The 21,244-nt window shown below is 31.3% G+C and overlaps 1 protein-coding gene across 3 annotated transcripts in view; it reads left to right on the forward strand.

The window, feature by feature from the left end:
• The window catches only part of LOC107163689 (proton-coupled amino acid transporter-like protein pathetic), a 57,232-nt gene that overhangs the window by 34,350 nt on the left and 1,638 nt on the right, over nucleotides 1–21,244 (forward strand). Inside the window, exons 2-8 of one of the 3 annotated variants that reach the window (XM_089229112.1) lie at nucleotides 1,447–1,603; nucleotides 7,594–7,673; nucleotides 13,134–13,235; nucleotides 14,417–14,567; nucleotides 16,562–17,044; nucleotides 18,179–18,357; nucleotides 19,082–19,248. In XM_089229112.1, coding sequence (XP_089085238.1) covers nucleotides 1,598–1,603; nucleotides 7,594–7,673; nucleotides 13,134–13,235; nucleotides 14,417–14,567; nucleotides 16,562–17,044; nucleotides 18,179–18,357; nucleotides 19,082–19,248 — 1,168 coding nt within the window. In that variant the 5' untranslated portion in view covers nucleotides 1,447–1,597. Of the gene's footprint in view, nucleotides 1–1,446; nucleotides 1,604–6,726; nucleotides 7,029–7,493; nucleotides 7,517–7,593; nucleotides 7,674–13,133; nucleotides 13,236–14,416; nucleotides 14,568–16,561; nucleotides 17,045–18,178; nucleotides 18,358–19,081; nucleotides 19,249–21,244 lie in introns of those variants that run through there. The other 2 variants (XM_089229113.1, XM_089229114.1) reach the window with 2 other exon arrangements.

The raw sequence follows: 21,244 nt of genomic DNA on the forward strand, positions 1-21,244 counted from the left end.
TTTTAACGCTATACACTGTGATTTTCACAGGACGATTCTTTCGACACCTGTAGCGGCCCATCGTGTTTCGATGTCTAATTTAACGAATTATTCGAATAGAGATAGATTTTTCTATATCGCTTCACAGTGATTTTTATTTTTTTAACACAGCTGCAGTCGTTGGCTGTCAAACATTAGGTAGGTATCACAATATTTTAGCAGCATTTGGTTTCTGTTTTTTAATATCGTGATTTTTCAAGCATATTCATTTCGATGTATCCATCGTGGTTGCACCGCGCTGCACCGCGACGGACGCGAAAATAGCAATAAAATATTTTAAAAATAAATTTAAAAAATTTACAAACTGTGTTCGGTGCACGAAACAACGAAATTTCTGGTCTTTTCTCTTGAACCCAAAACAAATACGATTCGTTGTCCGAATTATGGGCGGCGCCGTTTAACTGTTTATTTTATCGATTAAATTATATTGTAAATGCACAAACGTGGGCATTAACTAGTTAAAAAGTTTAAGTTAAATTAAAAAGTTATTTTTTTTTTTACTTTTTGACTTAATCAGTTAGTTTATTTTCTAATCAACTTATGAACTTGAATGGCTTAATCGACTTTTCTTTTTCTCATTCGGTTTAAAAATAATCCATCTCACATTTTAAACATTTTTCGTCTATACGTAAATATTAATATAAAATTAAAATAATCCAATACTATAATATAATAACCCAAACATGTGCAGTCTTTGTGTGATTTACATACTATATAATTGAAAGAAAATAGATTAAATTTGAATTAAATCAATATTTTTTTCCACATTAAATTTTCACTTGTCGAGTTGACTTTGTAATTTGTTAACTTTTAACTTAACGATCATGTGCGTCCTCATAACTTCACTTGACTAGAGTTAATATTATTTTCATTGACTTGGTGTCCATACCTTTGCAAATACGTAACATAAATAGGTAACACGTATACGCACAACACTGCAGCAGCTGCAGTAGATTTTATATAGCTAAAAGCGTGTAGTGTTTTTCAAGAATAGCGACGATAGGAATTTATTTTTTTCAATCGAAAACAAGATTGTGCGCATTAAATAATTAATTTAAAATGTCGTCGGGCGAGAGTCCCACGTATATATCATATCATCGTATATTATACCTACGTGATGTGTACCAGTGTCGCGTGCGTATTAAAATGTCTTCGCGGATAGCAATAATTGCATTACAGTTATTTTAATAGTAATATCATAACCGTCGTCGTCGTCGTCGTCGTCGTATACACACACATATTATATTGTTATCACGCGTACGACTCGTGTCAAAGGCCGTTTCATAATGCATTCGTAATCGGTGCGACAGCGACGACGGTCATGGGGTGATGTGTGCTCAGTCTCACGCGATTTGCCGATTTGTCGAGTCCGTTTAGATATTTACCGTATGCGTTTTTTTTTCACAGGTCGTGTCTTGAATATCGCCGCAGATACGCTGCACGGCTCCTCCAGATAAGTCGTGGTCGCACCGCGCAACAATAATATAATAATATTATATAACCACACTGAGTCGGATCGACACGTGAAAAGAAGCAGCAAACCGTCCGAACCGCAATCATGATGGTGAGTTATTTTATATTATGTTTATTATAATTTTTTATTAATTATTAATGTTGTCGTGGTCGTCGTCGTCGTAATATTGTACGAGCCGAGTTCTCTATATACATTTAATAATGTAATAATAACACGTTAATAGGTGCACCGTAGACGACATGATAAAATGTATTTGTAACTTCTATATATTATATATATGTATATATTATATATATGTATATATTATATATTGTTTATAAAATTCTTTCAAAGTGAACAAAAATTTAAAAATAAGATAACCCATCAAAGCAAGCTATTTTTCGAAATCCTTATTTTCGTAAAATATCCAACGTATTATTACTTTTTTTCGAAGCACTGCAATCAACTCATTTTTATTCGATGTTCTTGCGATGTGGATCTTTTTCGCGGGCTCTTAGACGTAACCATATCTACAGGTATTGAATATTGGACCAAAAGTGTTTTTAAATCTGTTAGATTATGTAAAACGTAAAAAGAAAATGCGTAAATAGACGGACGGCCCTACACAAATATGATGCATTATATACTCAAATCATATATACAAGGTTGGCAAACTTATCAAATTTTTAATCGGGCAATTGTTTGGATTCTATAGTCGATTGAGTACAATCAGATTATAGATGTATTTATCACTTTTCGAAATCCTAATTTTTGCAAAACGTCCAACGTGTTATTTTATTTTATCGACAACAGACTATCGAATTTACTCGATATTCTTTTGAAGTGACACTTTTTACCGGCCCTTAGACGTACCTGTATAAATAGATATTGAATATTGGACTGATTTTTTTTTTTCAATTCGGTAGATGAATAATTTTTTTAATTAAAATTTATTAGATAATATACAATCTGTAACAACAATATTAAGCATAATACGAGCGTAGAATAAATAAAATAAAATAACCTATGGCATGAGAGCTTGAGGAGCGATGAGTAGCTACCTATTAGTATAGGTATAGCACTCAGACACAATAGAAATAAGATTATTTCATAAAATATAAATAAAAAGTGTGTGAATATAGCTGCGTGTAGGCAATCCTACGCAATTTAGGCGCACTTTATACTCAACTCATCGACAATAAGTGAGGTTGGCACTTTTTAATCGGACAATAAAAATGTTTTTTTTTTATAATTGTACCTCTGTAAGCAACTATATACATAATTTTACGCTCACTACACTTTCGCAGGATATCCAAAACCAATGAACATCACTTCAAATCTCTTTTAATGATTAACTTCAATTACTGCAGATCGATTAAGTAAATGTTGTTCGGTTAGTTTTTGTTGACAAAAAATAAAAACATATTTATATTCAAATATAAAAAAACAGTTCAACAATAGGTATACCTCCGTCACTAATAAACATGCACGTATGTTTAATTAGTGGCCTAACCAAACTACAAACCGTACAGTACACCTGTATATATCAGGTATAATCAGCCTCAGGGATTTTTTTTATTGAATAATATAGTTTTCTAATTTGGACAGATTTTTTTTTTGTGTGAAGGATTAGGACTTCTTGATTAGGTACATCGTAATTATTATTATGAAATCAATTATTTTTTACACATCCTTTCTGAATAGGTTATCGCAAACGTTTTTTTTTTATTATTATTTATTCTTTAAACGATTAATTTTACTTTATAGATAATCAGTTTAATTTAATATAAATAGATTGTTTGTAATTATGTTGCAATTACTTATTTTTTTTTTTTTATCTCATGACCCTTGTTAATGAATTTTTTTCCATATCAAGTTATCATGCGTTTTTTCTAATTCTTAAAACGTAAGCAGTATACCTATACTATAAGAAAGTCTATATAATATATTACGTGCATTCTATTGCTGAATTTTTATTTGCCAAGTTTTTTTGTGACAAAAAAATGTGTAATTAGGAAACCTTAATACAAATTAATAGATTATAAAACGAAATTATTTAAAAATAACTTTTAGATTAGAAAAGAAAAATTCTGGGAAAAAAGAATCAATTTTTCAATTATTCAAATAATATTATCGGTTGTGATAATACAGTATAATATATGTATAATATTATGTGTTGAATTATAATTTTAGAAGTATGTTGATAATTGTATTATTGAGCCTAGTTTAAAGATTTTTTAAATTTTTTGGTTCTACAAGACTTGCAAATTTTTAACAAATTAATGTGTAATCTACAATGCTACTCATAAAGTTTTGGTTAGAGTTAAGGCCTTGAAATAGTTTAGGCCTATTCATTGACATTCACTATCGTGATTGTGATTGTGCACATCCAGAGGTCCTGATACCCAAGTTTTTATTTCACCAAACGTTCCATATCTCAATATCATTGTATAGTACTCCTATTACTATTATTCTTATTCTATAGGATGGAAAAAAGTTTAAATAGATTTCAATGATTATGAAACCAGCAGGTTAAAATAATATATTGGAATATTCCTGACTTCTTGCCACTCTCTTTAGGTTTTAATGTAACTTAGATAAATAAATCCAGGGCCATTGCTAGGGAAAGGTTTAGGGGCTCCCCCCACCCTCCCATTCAACCAAGTAGAAAATGTAAAAATGTCTAGTATATTCTAAAATTTAAAATGTTTATTTTTAAATCATTTTTTAATTTTTTAATTGAATAAATATTTAATATAATATTATAGTAAATTTATAGTATGGTGTCAAAGTTGTATTGATAGTACCGGTAGTGTATATTGTGATAAATGATAACTGATAAGAGTTTAAATTGGTAATAAAACAAAATAGAGATAAATTAATTCCAATCATTGAATGCATTTTACTATGACGTAGTTACCAGGAAATTCTTTTAAGTGACAATATGAAAGAGGTATGGGCCCTCCCCATAAAATATTCCTAGCTACGGCCCTGAATAAATGGGAGATGTTAAACTGCGGCAAAATTAATACCTTGCATGTAAACTGCGGCAAAAAAAAATTAAGATCATACAATTTGCGGCAAAGCCGATAATATACATTATACAAACTGCGACAAATTATTTTATATACCTTCTATGTATATACCTATGAATATACCTATGTATTTACCTACCATATACGTATATCGTTTAATTTGTCTTGCGTATAAATTGGTAAGGTAAATCCAAATGTATTTTTAAGATTTAACGAAACATATTGGTAATATCCTTTACATTTGATAATACTAGTGGTTTAGAAAATTACTAAATTTGGCTCTATCTAAACTTTACATTGAAGGAGACACAGATGAAGAAAAATTTTTAAATTATATTTTTGGTCTCCCGTTCCTTGACTCTGACGAAGTCGAAGATTTGTTTGTTTTTGATTTAATTGCAGATATGCCATCTAATAATAAAATATTACAATTTTGCGATTATTTAACAGAAACTTATATGCAAGACTTATTATCTCCTTCCTTGTGGGAAATGAAAAGAAGAAGTTATAACAAAATAAATAATGTATGTGGATCTTTCCATTCAAAATGTAATGCGTATTTTTATCATCATCATCCATCACTATATAAATGTATAGATGCTCTACAGGATATTCATGTTGACACATATATCTACTTGCGACAACGCAAAAATACAAATTTATTAACGAACAGCGAAAAATGAAAGAAGATGGACGAATTTCAAGATATGAATTTTTGAAAAATGTATGTTTTAAGAACAAACGACAAAATGTTAATTAGGTACCTATTGTATTATTATTTTATTTTTTAAATTTATTTATTTTTTGGTTATAAGAGCCCTATACAATCTTTTAAATATTTTTTAATAATATTAATAATATTTTTCAATTTTTTTTTTTTTGATTATACGATCATTAAGATCTCTTAAAATAATTTTTAATAATAATAATAATATTTTTCAATTTTGAAAATTGGGTTTTCTTTATTTTTACGTCTAATACTCTTAATAGTCTCTAGATAAATAGATGTCATAACTCATATTATACACAATATACACGATATGTATATAATTTAGTACATATAGAAGGTATATAAAATTAATTGTCGCAGCTTATATAATGTATCTTATCGGTTTTGCCGCAGATTGTATAATCTTAATTTTTTTTTTGCTGCAGTTTACATATCGACTTTTAGAAAAAGGTTAATTTTGCCGCAGTTTACATACAGCCGAATAAATCGATCTATTCAAACTGTCAATAACCCGTAAAAATAGGTACATAATATGATTATTTCTTATATTCATAAATCTAAAAAAATAGTATTACTTATGTTAATGAAAATTTATTTCATTTTAATAACCGGCCGTGTCTATATCGCGATAGTCTTCGTTGTTATAAAATTGAACTTAAGACCTGAAGCTCTCTGCAGTTGAAATAAAAATAAATATTATATTTTACAGCGTACGTAATAATATTAAAGCTATAATATGATGAGGTCGCTTAAATATTATATTATTTAAAATTTTATAAATTATCAATGTGGTGATTGTTATTGTTTTTTAGAAGCAAAATTTTAAACTATTAAATATTATAATATTAATTGCTATCTACAAAATAGGTCTTCTAAGGGGGCCAAAAAAAAAGAGAAGATTTTGAAGACTGCTCTGATATAGATGTTATATTGTTATAGACGTTTTTTAACTTTTTATATTTTTAGTAGTTATACATGTCGTCGGCGTGTTCCGCAGATACAGCGCAGGTCATATTTAACGATAGGTACACATAATTCCGATATGTCTACTAATTAGGGTATCTATTTTTAGACTGCGAATACAGTGCTGTAGTCGTTCGTTTGCGTTGGTGTCGCACCACGTACCTAACCGTTTTTTTTTTTATTATTAATCATATCTATATATACATATATATCTATATATTTATATTATAATATACTTACCTATGTTGACTATACATCTTATGATAATACTATATACGCATACCTATCTATATTATATAAATAATAATACGTCAGTTAAAAAAAAATATCTCTCATTATCGGCCTGCGCGCACATTCATCGTTTTTTTTTTTTTTTTGTCTTAAATATTCTGCAATACATACATAGATAAGACACGTCTCGGTAAAATATCTCACGTTGCCTACGAACACACACTTCTTGTCGTGGGGCTTAAAAATTATGACGGACGAAGATCTGCGTACAATGGCAGTCGATTCGCAGACGCCTTCATCGTGGCTAATAAAGCACCGAAAGCGACGTCGCGGAAAAAAATTAAAAAAAAAAACAAAACAAAACATTCGTAAACAATAATTTTTCTGGGCCGCCTTAGACATCACGCGGTCGTGTAGTTCATAATACTCGCGAAACCTGCCACAGTAGAACTCTTTCGACGGGCAAACGGTATAGTAGGTATAGTATAGAGGTACTATTTTTGTGCGTTCTTCTACGAAATCCTCGGTCACCGTGCGACGAGTTGGCCGTCGTTGAATACTCATACACCGTAATCCAGTAAGTATATAATTACACGCAATATATAGGTCAAAATTCCATTTAGGGAATAATAAATGTTATTTTTTTCCGTTCGTTTCTCTCGCATCCGCCCCAAGATCGTCGCCGTCGTCATCTACTATTCATATATATGTATATAAATATAATGCATCTTATAATAACAATATGAAATATATTTTAGTGTCCGTCTGGCCGCGCACAAGTGCAGTGTGATCACTAATATAATATACGCCTATAGAGTTTATTTTTAAAAAAGACGCATATTAATTTCTCGTCGGCCAAATAACTTGTCAACGATCCACCTTTTCTTCCTCGCTCTCTCTCCGTCACTTCCTTAGTCAGGTCCCGTCGTCCTCCGAGCGAATGTCGCGCGGCGCACGGTGTCTGTACGTGTAAAATATATAGGTAATGCAAAACATTATATTGAATAGTAATAATAATAACAAAAAACTGTGCCGAAGACACATAATATCAACATTATACTCAGTGTAAAATATTATTATTATTATGATACCTTCTCGAAGAATAAATAATAAATAATATAAATACCGTGGTCGCATTTCAGGGTTCGCAAAACGCAGAGCCGGAACTCCAGTCGTTCCTGTTGGATGACAAGTCCAAGATGAAAGAAGTACCGCAAACTAAGTAAGTTTTGTCATAATACAAATTTATTTATTTATTCAAAAGTTCTCCTTTTTTTTATCTCATCGAAACATGCGATTCAAAATGTCGCCGATGTTAGTTTACATGGTATATACCACGTATACCTAGAAAATAATGTTATTCGGTGGTCAGTGTAAACGATTTTACGCGATGAGAATAAAATAGTTAAGGTTCCTTATACCAATTTAAGTTTAACTGTATATTTACATCTCAGTAACTCGTCCAATCTACTCTTTCGACGATAATCGATTATATTAGCGACGTTTTAATGTTTAATGTTAATGACCGATTTTTTTTTCAATTTTGACGAACACATTTTATTAATTAAAAAAATTAAGACATTTTTATTAGTTGACATTTTGTTACTGCTGGCGAGTTATAATTATTATAATTATTATCTACATACAGTGTGAACACCAATCATATTCATTAATTTTATTATAAAGATCACATTTCTTAATGCTGTGATTTTTTCGTTTAAGAAATTTAAGAAGAGTTCTGATGTGTTACAATTTTGTCTTTAAAATCCTAATTAATTTTATTTTGTGTACATCGTCAATTTGATGACTTTTTTTTTGAAAACTACTTAAATGTATCAAAGTTTAAATTCGAACGATAAGTTTTCGAGTTATTAAAGTTTATCCATAATGAAAATAATAGTTCATGATTAGAAGGTATGACTATCCCGTATGAGGATCACGATAATTTGGTATAGTTTTTGATATTATTAATTCCTAAACATTTTGTTATAATTAGAAAAATTTACCGAGTTAAATAAGTAACAAAAAATATAAGTCATGTATAGGTATAATAATATGTTTTATTAGATAATTTAATAAATATTACATAATAATTATATATTATATATATTTTATGTAAAACCATTATTAAAGACTATCATCCTAAAGCCTGATAATATATATTATAAAGTCTAATGACTCATAATTTTATATATTGATTGAGTTTTGATTTATATACGTCAACATTAAAAAAAATCATGTGAATATCAGATGTTTGTGTCGCGTCGCCCTGCTTAGCTAAATAAGTCTAATAAGTTTTTCTTAATTGAAAAAAAGATGGTCCTTGAGATTAAACTCAAAAATGTCATAAATCAGAGTCAGAACGATTAAATGATACAAAATTTGGTGAGCGCATGCTTAGTGAATCGTTCTGTATAATATACAGTATATTCCTTTTTTTTTTTTTATCCAGAAATGTGGCGCCCGACTAGAGACTACGCCGTCGTCGTTAATTATTAGTTTTAAAAAGCGTGCGCACCGAACTCTGAACCGATATAAATATATAATAATTATTGCTTATACGATCTCGGCGCCGGCGGTGTGCTGCATAGTTATTGATAATCATCATTTAGGGTCCACCACGTATTGTAAAAAAAAATATATAATATGTAGCAATTCCTAAGTATGATCGTCGATGTCGAAGTGATGTGTAGCCGTGGTATATGGTTCGATTGACGTTTGAAATTTTGCAGTCAGATGTAGTTCAAATGGTATGGTGCAGATAGATTATTACCCTGGTACTGGTCAGCCCAGGCAGGTTAGCAAGTAATGCAACCACACGTGTTCTCGAGGGGGGTGGGTGTATATTACTGCAGGTTTCACTGGGAAGTTTATAAATTTACAACATAAACTATTGATCATAATAATTAATTTCCTTGAACTGGTACAGTGAATAATAAATGAAAATATTTTTAAAAAAATAAAAAATTGGGTGGGTGTCGGGTGGGTGGCTTACTTTTTTTTAAATACATGTGCTCTTATAATATTAACATTATTGCGTACGATTTCGGCGCCGGCGGTGTGCTGCATAGTTATTGATTATCACTTCGGGTCCACCACGATTAAAAAATAAAAAATTGTAATAATATCGATGTCTTTCCTAATTATATATCCGTTGATGTCGATGTGATTGTGATGTGTAGTTGTGATAAATGATTCGATTGACGTCTGCAATTTGCAGTCGGATATGGTTCGCATGGTATCGCGTGGATTACCCTGGTACTGGTTCCTTATATTTTGGCGTACAGGCTGCTGGTTTACTGCCGTCGACTGATTTTGTGACTTTGGCATTCGCGACGTCTGTTGCACACCAAGGCCGCCGCGTACATTCTTTTGCAATGTTATTTCTACGTACCATGGACAGAAGACAGAACAGATTATTTTAGCACCGTTGAGTCTCGATAAGACTCGAACCTCGATAACTCGAATTTCGAACTTCTCACCTATTGAAGTGCGTAACACGAAAAATTCAAAAGTCGAATTTATAGTTGTCCCAATTATTATTATTATTATTTTTTTTTATTAACAAAACAACGTCCGCGGCTTCTATGGACATTGGACGAACATTATGTTATACAGTATAATACATGATTAGATATTTTTACACATAAATACAATAAAGAAAAAAGAGAAAAGGAAAAGACTGTGTGTTAATATAGATTACATTTTGTCGTGTAGTCCTGTGTTGTGGAGAAATTCCAGGGTCGTTGTGAGATTGCTCTGCTCGGGGCTGAGTGATTCAAAGACATGGTCCAGAAGGTTCAGTTCTCCCTTTCTTTTTCGTAGCATCGGAATTCCGTGAGGATGTGTTTGACGGTAAGTGGGGAACCGCAGTAGTTATTACAGTTGAGGGGTTCTTCTCTCTTCATCAGGTGTTGGTGAGGGGTGATATATGTGTGTCCTATCCTAATCCGAGCAATATGGCTGTTTCCTGTTTCCTGGAGATGTTTCCTAGCAGGGAACGACCAAGGGTATGTGGTTCTTTTGATCTCGTGTAATTTGGTCGTCTCTTCTTCCCATTTGTTTTTTCATTGGTCGTGTGTTTCTATAGCAATGATTCTCTCAACGTCCTGGTATGTAAAATCCTGGGACGTAAGAGGGTTATTGGCTAGGTGAGCAAGTTTGGCGGCCTTGTTAGCGAGTTCATTGCCTTCTATATCACAGTGGCCGGGAATCCACATGTAGGATATTTGTTTATCGACAAGGGTAGCGGTAGTATGAGCATTGTGATTTTTCTAGCGAAGTCGGTTGGTTTCCACTGGTTCTGGATGCTCATGAGGGTGGAAAGTGAGTTGCTAAAGATAATGATCTGGTCAGTCTAAACTTTGTGTGTAACAAACTCAATGGGTTTGAAGATGGTTAGTTAAAAATTATTGTTCCCATTCAGGGTCGATGTATACCTCATACAGAACACGTCTTTAAGAAGTGATAAAAAATTCGTTTTCTCGAAGTTTTTGAGTTCTCTAGAATCGACTGTATTCAGCGTAGTTTGGTATCTAATCAAGTTTTGTCGTCGCATGTTCGAATTGGCTGTGAGTGATTGTAATACGTAAGGCCATTCGACGGAAACCGTATCTGTTTGTTATGATGATGATGAACATTATTTTAGACGCTCTATAAACATTTACGCTTTATTAACAACGCCATATTGGTATTATTGTTATCGTTTGTTGTTATTACTTATACTTTCGACCTGACGACATTGTTTGATAATATTAATATGACGTCGGTTCTAAAACACGCCATTATAAGACAACAGACTATACGCTTTATTGTTATTGATTTAATTCATTAAATAAACAACACGGCTGGAAAATGGAAAAACAAAACGGCCCATCTTGTGTGTATTATTTAATATATTTTATGTTCTGCGATTATTTTATAATAATGATAATAATAATATGACATTATCATTATCATCAGGCCTTGAACACAATTGATATCATTATCTTACACTGTATAAGTCCGAACAACCGAGTGTGATGTGGCTTCAACTACCCATTACCACAGATCAAATGAACATGCATTTTAGAGATGTTACGAACTATAATATTTAACGTCAAACCGAACCAGAACCGAACTTATCTTTAAATAAACGAACTCAAACAGATTCGAACCTAAACTATTTAAATTGAACCTGAACCGAATCGAACTCTAATGGAACCTTAAAAAAGTCAAACTTGGATATTGTTTTATTTAAAATTTAATTATTAATTTTTTATTTTTCTGGTTGGATTATTGAATCGAACTATTAAGTATTTGGCTCAGTTCGATTATTTGGAATTTCCAGTTCAATAATCGAACAGTTCGAAACATCTCTAATTAATTTAAATTTAAAATTATTTCATCTGTGGTAGTACTACTGGATGAGTAGCGTGATTTTTTTTTTATAAGCATTTAAAGTTCAAATTTTGGCTAATTACCTAAGAATCACGAAAATTTGCAAATTATTTTAAGTTAGAAATTCATAAAAAAATTTCTTTTTAAATCTAAGATTGGAAAATTTAATACAAGATTCCTTATAAGTTATAAGTTAGTCAATATTTATCACAAAAAAAAAAAAAAATGATCACCAGAAATGCAAACTAAATTTTTATGAGCGTTTGATATTAATTAAACGACAAAAAAAAAATTCCATCGGAAAGTCAAATATTTTAATAAATATTAATAATAACTAATAAGTAATAATAATCTATAATATATCCTTAACGGATAAACCGTCTTCGCTCAGAATCGTTTTTCGTATACAATGATATAATATCATTAGATTCAAATTTAATTCCATCCATTACAGTAACCCACTTGTACCTACAGTACAGCAGAGCGACATCCACGATTTACCCGCTTTTTTATATGTGCTAATTTAAAAAAAAAAAATTACGAATATAAATTGTTAAAATATATTTAAAAGATAGTATAGTTCGCGTCGCAAACGTTCTTTTGAGAAAACAAAATTGTTATTATACCAAAACAACAATTTTGTTTTCTAGGTGATATTTTATGGTAAAATAATACATTTTTTTCTAATCGGCTTAACTCAAACATTTATTTCATATTCCGATGAATAATTTAAGTACCGCAATCGTCTACCGTCATAAAAGTGTTCTTGTTTTCCGTTTTAAAAATAAACGCTCGTCATATATTCGATAGGTATAATATTATGTTTCGGTTCGACTACTTTGAAGATAATATAACAATATAACCACAAAATAATATACATAAATTATAGATAGGTACTCTCATTTTTATTCATTGACTGTTGATTCGTAGGTATAATATTTTATGAATGTTTTACTATACAAAATGTGTTATTGGTAACCTATACCTAGTACCTACAACTACTTTACAAAGAATCACAAGTAATAATATTATCTAATTGAATATTTTGGTTTTGATTCGGCATAACAGTGTTTTACGAAGTTATTCAAGCAAACTTTTTGTTTGATTATTCTAATAATTAATCGTTTTCAATTCGATTATTTTTAAATCAACTTTTTTGCGGTTATAATTCGTAACCAATTAAATCAATAAATGAGAATGATAATGACCACGTGCACGGGCAGTGTTTATAAAAACGACTATTATTTCATTTAAAATCATAACATATTATGTTTATTAATAATACCGTACATGTTCATTTCAGACGAAAATCTAGCAAAAACCAAGAGAAAAGTGAAGTCTTGCACCTCAATGGCAACGACTACTTCGATCCATTCCTCGAGAGAAACTTGGAACATCCGACCACGTGAGTGTAGCACCTATATTTACATACAATATCTGACACTGAAATTGTGTAGTCGAATACAAAATATACAATATCACATTTTTATATAATAATTATAAATATTATCATTGACTTGATTGACTTGACCAATATAATCAGTTTGTACCGATTTGATGCAATCATAACAATAACTCACATAAATAATTATTTGAAATTATATAGGGTGATATTTTATGCAAGTTCATCCAATTTTTATGCTCAAATCACGCATATTTACAAATTTAGATTTTTCGAATTTTTTAATACCTACACTTTTAAATCATATTTTCGAATATTTGAGATTTTTTTTACTACATACTATAAGGATGATCTTGTGACAATACAAACTTTTGTTCTTCAAATATTATAACCTCTTTTTTTCACTTTTAGTTATTATTCAGCAGATATTCTTCTTGAAAATGTCGATTTATCTATAAGACTATATAAATAAAAATTCTAGCAAGTACTTTTTGAGTTATGTAACTTTGTGTTCTAAGGTCAATATGTCTATATGGTAATGGGCTGAGTTAGATACGGAGGCTTAGATAATTTGAAAATGTTGGTAATAACTATTAATTTATATTTATCAATATAAAAAATTTGTAAAAATGGTCTAAGTATAATACATTTTGCGTTTAATATTACATTTAAGTTACATACATTTAAAAGAACAAAAATCATTTTGTAGGATTATTATTCCTTAGTAATAACATTTAATAATTCAGAAACTACTCATTAGAATTTTACAATTTAATACACTCGAATCCAAACTTACAAATTTTCAAGAAAATCATCGGTTATATAATTTTCAGTAAAAAAGAGAGGTTGTCCTCGTTTGAAAAAATAGAAGTTTGTATCGTCACAGGAAAGTCCTCAAGTAATTTTAAAAAATTTGGAAATTTGAAAATGTGGTCTGTGGGTGTAGATAAAAATTCGAAAAATCAGAATTCGAAAACATGTACTATTAGAGGGATGGGGGTAAGTATCATGCTTATAAAATCACCATGTTCACATGTTATACTCTAATTATTTTACTACGAATTGCATAATTGCTATATTTGCAGATTCTTAATCGTTTTTTCGGGCTTGTACCCTGCCATTTATACAAATAGATATACATATGTAAGTAAATAATATCATGAAAATTATTTCGATTTTTACAGCAACGGAGAGACCTTAACTCATTTACTCAAAGCGTCTTTGGGAACCGGAATCTTGGCCATGCCACAAGCTTTCCAGTGCTCGGGACTTATAACCGGAATTTTCGCAACGGTGTTTGTGTCGTTTGTGTGCACATTTTGTTCGTACTCACTGGTTAGTGCACGCACGTGTTAAATATTATATAATATATATACATTATATTGTTATGTACCTTGTAGATTCTTTTTTAAATTGAAATCAGTCTAAGGTAGCAGCTAGGTATCGTTTAAAACAGTGGGTTTCCAAACTATAGCCCCGCCAAGATTTTCGAACCGGCCATGTATTGATAGAATTTTGAGAGGGGGGGGGGTTAAGTGACTTAGCCCCTTTAAAAACGTTGTATTTTAATAATTGAAGTATTAAATTCTATTCATTATAATTACGTAATTAATCTACAAGTTACACTAAACGTTGTTTGAGGAAATTATTTTGTTGAGTTTAAACAACGATTCATTGTTCGTGTGTTGTTATCGTATTACTTGTACATAACATAATATAATATATTAATATCGATAGTTTACACGGTAAAACAACCTTGTAAGTCGATTTTACCCAATTGTACAGAAGCTTAAAACTGTATTAAATCGATATTTATCTTCTATATTTATCAGTTTTTGCTTTTGTGCAGTATATTATCTTACAAATATATCTGGAAAAAAATTGTGATATCAAAATGCACTGTGTATTCAAGAAAAAAAAATTATTTATTTTTTGTTGACAATTTCGATTAATTAGGTTTAGTCGTGTAAGCGAGAGGTCATCTTCAGAAACGAAGAAGAATTTGCTTAGAACTTTTTCGAGTAAAGATAAATTTACCAATTTATCAATAATTTATATTCAACGGGATTCGTCGAACGAACTAATTTTGAATAAATTTCCAATTTCAAATCGTTGGTTACAAATTATAATGTAATAGATTATAAATATGTAAATCCATACCAACATTTTGTTATTTGTTTTAGTCAAATATTTTTCATTTTAGTAAAACATAATATATAGAAAATTACTAGAAAAGTTGGTGACAAAAATATGATATTGGTATTTGCTCGGGGGGTGAGGGGGCAGAGCATCTCCACGGGTCTCTGTTTCATTTAAATATGTAAAGCCCCTCCAAGTTAAAAACTGAAATTGTACTTGTGACTGTTAATAAGCTAATTAATGTTCTAAAATATAATATATTTACCTAGTATAATTTTACTCATTGAAATAATTTTTAAATCTTCAATTTCATTACCTCATCTCTATTCTCTACCACTAGCTAAAAAATGTTTTGCCGTTATGCCGAAGCGTATCACTACTGCAGATTTTGTCTGCCGTAAAAAAAAAAAAATTAGGTTTCATTTTAATCATTTGTAACGTCACAATAAATATAAACCAATCGAAAAACTTTAATTGGACATAAAATACATCCATGCCCTACGAGACTTGAATATGTCTCCATTTTAATGTTCGCGATTATCTAGCTCAGAATATAATATATTAATATTACTACAAGGCACAAAAGCAAACATCGATTTACAAACTTCCGACCTGGTCAGAGATAATATTGTTGCTCTATTTTTATGCGACTACGTAATTCGTTAAAAACTATAAACATTTATACCATGTAGCAGTGCAATGGTGCTTAGAGCTCTAAAATTTCATGAAATTTATTTTCTTGAAATATTTCATTCATGTAGAAAATAAAAAAACAAAATGTATGTAATACAATAGGTATATATATATATATATTATTATGTCTATAGGTTAGTATCAAGTCATACTACTTTGTTTGAGAATTGCTATATTATTTTGTAATGAGTTAATTGAATTGCGACTTGTAAACTAAGTGGGCAAACTGCTTTTTGAGATATATAGTTCGACATCAACGATATACCTATTTATGTGTAGTCATTTAGGAAAGTTAAGTAGTGATTACGATCCACTGTTGCGGCACTGCGCACACATATTTATTTAAAAGTTTTTAAAAATTTTTTTTTTTCTTTACATCGTCGTTCCTATATATAGATTTGTTTAGTTAAAACACATTTTTACTTACGTACCTATATCGCGCGCACTGCAAAAAGCCAAAAACAATAATATTACATTATTCTCCGGTCGTTTCGCAGGTTAAATGTGCCCACACGCTGTACAGGCGTACCAAAGTGACGGCCATGGGCTACGCGGACGTGGCCGAAGTGGCGTTCGCCAACGGACCCGCATGGTCCCAAAAGTTCTCGTCGCTCACCCGGCAGTCGGTGCTCTGGCTGCTGTTCGTCACGTACTTCGGTACGTGCAGCGTGTACACGGTGATCATCGCCTCTAACTTCGAACAGCTGTTCGCCCACCACATGGGTTTCTCGCCGAACATCCGGTACTTCATCGCCGTGTTGCTCTTGCCGCTCGTACTGCTCAGCTACGTGCCCAACCTCAAGTACCTGGCGCCCGTGTCCATGGTCGCCAACCTGCTGATGGCCGTCGGTCTGGGCATCACTTTCTATTACACGCTCAACGGCATACCCAGCATTTCTGAAAGGCCTGTCGTGGGGTCTTTGGAAACGTTTCCGACGTTCTTCTGCCTCACCGTGTTCGCCATGGAAGCCATCGGAGTGGTGCGTAAATGATAATAATTAATGTGGCTTGATGAGTCGCGGTCGTACGCTCAATCTGCGGAAACGCACTGAGCGTACGTGCCGGCCACAGTTGCTAGCTCTCGGATGGGTGACCACCCAAGATTTTTAGCAAAATATCCTTGCCACACATACACAAACACGTGTTACAACCCTATCCACTTAAAAACCTACAAACAAATACTCAAAACTAACCCCTACCGTACCACCCCACACCCAATGGTCTATGTTGCCGAAGGTTCCCCTTAAAAAAAAAAAAATAAACTGCAGTTGAAGTTAGTTGGGTTGCTGTTCAATCATTATATTTCACGTTTTAAATCGATTATTTCAATTGATTGGAAATTAAAATTTAAACTGAAAATCGATTGTTTAACGGATTAATCGATTTTTTGGTGTGTGGTCTAAACATATGAACACAAAACTGGAATAGAATGCAAAATGCTTAAAGTGCTAAAAATAGAATTTAATTCGAACCGTAAAAAACAAAAAACGGTTAATCGCTTTGATTGAAAAATTCAATTACTTGGTTAATCGAATTTTATAAAAACTGTAAAATAATCGATTAATCGAAATAACCAATTACCGATACACACATTTTTTCTTCCGAACATAATTTCGTCGACTGTTATACTTCCGATAATATTACTTATTGTAATCAATAGTCTTATAAGTTAGTGCATATATAGTGTGTTACCTTGAAAGCTCTTTTTGAGTGTTTATTTATTACTTTTGCTGTTTTACTTTACCTATATTATAACTGTGTATAGTTTTACCAAAAAATTTGTTTTTTTTTTTTAAACATAAAATCACCCAAGTCGTTATAAATCGTCTTCGCTGCGTTGAAGTCACTTTTTCATGCGTTCGAGTCGACGAAGTCGCATTAATATCTCTGCGTTTTTACTGCAGATGCCATATATATATAACATTGCGGTCTTGTCGATTTTCCTGTTCGTCTATATTATCGTGTTGTGTTTATTATTTTATATTTTAAAATAACGCCAAGCCGAAGCGGCGGCTTTAGTCTTGTATAATGTATACATATAATTACCTATAGGTAACATGTGTTTTATATTATAACATTTAAAAAAAAGTGTACTTTATATTTTATCGCTGCAGGTGATGCCGTTGGAAAACAACATGAAAACGCCCAGACAATTTTTGGGGGTTTTCGGCGTGCTGAACGTCGGCATGGGCGGCGTGACCGTCGTATACATTTTGTTGGGTTTCCTCGGTTTCTTGAAGTACGGTGATGAAACGAAATCGAGCATAACGCTCAACCTACCCACCGAAGACGTGTGAGTATTAGAGTATAACTGCATATCATTCTATGTAACTTTTCATCCAAATGTCTTAGAATTTTTACCGTATATCGTTCGCGACTACCGCCAAAATCCAAGATGTATCACTCTCATATACTTGCAGCATACCCGTACTTAGTATATTTTATTATAAATATATTATATATATATATATATAGCTTCAATAAGTAACAACGAATATGGCAACGATTCGGAACGATAACGTAGTGTGCTGATGACACTCGCAGACAATGGCGCGGGCGTAGCCAGGAATTTCGTTTGGTTGGGGGAGGGGAGAGGTTAAGTCCCATAAAAAAGTCTCCGCTAAACTGTCCTTATTCATTCGCAAATTTTGTAAAATCATTTATTCATTTGTCCAATACAATATTATGATTTAGAGTAAAATAATAAACTCAGTCAATATTATAGGCGGGCCACTGAATCCAGAATGTGCGAAGAGTATCGCGTTACACGATTATTTATTAAAAAACAAACATTTTTTTATATATTTTTGGTGGCCTCCATTATCAAAACGAGATTTGTCGAGACCTGGAACTCCTCATTGGCTCACACATCATTCAGGTCACCTGATGCATTACTGCAGGATGCACTATCGTTCATATAGTGTGCTTTGCGACGATCGCGTAAAAAATTTAAGCGATTTTCAATTATTGCAATCTATTAATATTTGTTTGTTTATTTTTGTGTTTGTTTGTTGCAGTGCCGCTCAAGTAGCCAAGGTATGCATAAGCTTGGCGGTGTTCTGCACGTACGGTCTACAGTTTTTCGTATGTTTGGAAATCGCGTGGACCAAAATCCAAGAAAATTTTGAAAAAGCTACAATCTACCATAATTACGTATTAAGAACGGTTTTGGTGACCATGTCTGGTAAGTAACGAATAACGATACCTAATTATACCGCGAACGCGCAAATTTCAAATCGGTATTGATCTATTTTTATTTTATTATTATTTTACTGGTTTTCCATCGAAAGAAAAAATGCGATTTTATATATTATTAATAAACTCAAAAAATTAAATTTCTCTGTTTCTCGTCGTTGTTCATTTTTTCAAGACGTTGATACGTAGAAAGTAATTTGTTTTTCAAATACAAATTGGTTCGGTTTTTGTCAAAAAGAGTAGTAGACAACTTTTAAGAACGTTATTTATAATGATGAGTAGGGTTAGAATCACTTTAAATAGAGTCAAATGTCCAATTTTTTTTTTCGTTCAGTTGACCTACTTCATGTATTTAATTTAATTTTTCTTAACGTCTACGTACGCGATGTCTGTGATGTGTACGTTAAAACGTGCACACTATGCGTACAATTTTAGCCTTTAGAACATTTTAGAATACCATAACAGCTGCATACCAAATCCTCCTCTAACGAAGACTTGCGCGAATCAAAAATTAATGATTTAAAAAAAAAAAATTTAGTATTTAAAACTTAATATAATATAATCGTTTGATATCGTTAAATTATTAGGATACGCGTTTAGTTATACGTAACATATACTCGTACATTTAGTATAAATACTGAAATTTGAAATGTTTCACTTAAAATTTTTAATTTTGCTTTCCCTTAAGTTTTGCAATTAATGTTTAAAGAAATAAAATTTTGTTCACTTCAGAATCATTTGTCAGTATAGGTTATCGCATATCGATTTTTTCTGTATGGAAATTAGAAATTGGCTGGGTTATTATTTATTTAAATACCTGCGTGACAAAAACTTTTTTTGGAGAGAGAGAGATGTAAAGGAACTATATGATATTAATATAAAATATTAAAAATTTTAAGGAACATACCAAATTCAAAGATAAATAATACTATCTAATAAGTTTTTATTGATATATATTCTAATTTTAATGTAAATTATTTAAACAGTGTAGAATTATATACAGGGTGATTCTTTTATCAATAAACAACACTCATTATTTAATAAATATTTTTAAATATTTTTTATCCTTATCATTTTTTAAGTTTTTTACTTTTTTGAATAGAGTTTTAATTTCATATTCCAAAGCAGAATATTTTTCTAAGTATTTTGATTCATAAAAATCGAATTTAGGACGAGTAGTTTATGAGTTATAAATATTTTAAGTTTAGACAAGCGGAGTAGTGGACAAACATTTTGCGGGGTAACCCCGTACCACTCCACTCTGCCAATCTAAACTCTTTAAATACTTATAACTCATAAACTACAAGCGCTAAATTCGAAATTTTAACGTAATAATTAATAAAAAAAATAGCTTTATTAATTTATGAAATTTTAAGTCTATATAGGTTACCATTTGAAAATCAAAAGTTGATAGTGGTTTACCTAATAAATATAAGGGTGATAAATATACAATTCAAGAAGAGTGTAAATCTACAATTTTGAAAAAAAAAAAATTTGAAAAAAGTCAATACTTTTTGAAAAAATGAGTGTTGTTTGATAAATCAATCACACCCTATATATTACATTTTTAAAATGTTAATAAATTGCTTGAAATTAAAATATCAATCAATAAAAACACATGAGTAGCTCTGTATAATATAATTGTATCATTATTTGTTTCTTGCTTTTGGATTTTCTATCGGGGACTACTCTAATATGCTAATTAGGGTAGTAGGTATCTGGTATATGATAACATTATTATATCTGGACGGTTTGCGGACGCATGCTAGTCCTAGCCCCCTCCCCCCCCCCCCCCTAACACCTTACATACATATTTTGTACTGAAATATCAGTGGTGTCTTTCTAATGGGTGGAGAGGGGGGGGGGTGGAGAACCTATGCCTTGTTAAGTGCGGTCAGTTAGGGTAACCAAATATTTCTATTTTGGATTTAATTTTTGATTTTCATTTGAAGCATGTCCTCCGCCAATACCTAAAGGTCTATGTA

The sequence above is a fragment of the Diuraphis noxia genome, unplaced genomic scaffold (genome assembly GCF_037042655.1).
Source record: "Diuraphis noxia isolate RWA-SAM2 unplaced genomic scaffold, SU_Dnox_SAM2 contig0005, whole genome shotgun sequence".
Lineage (NCBI taxonomy): Eukaryota > Metazoa > Arthropoda > Insecta > Hemiptera > Aphididae > Diuraphis > Diuraphis noxia.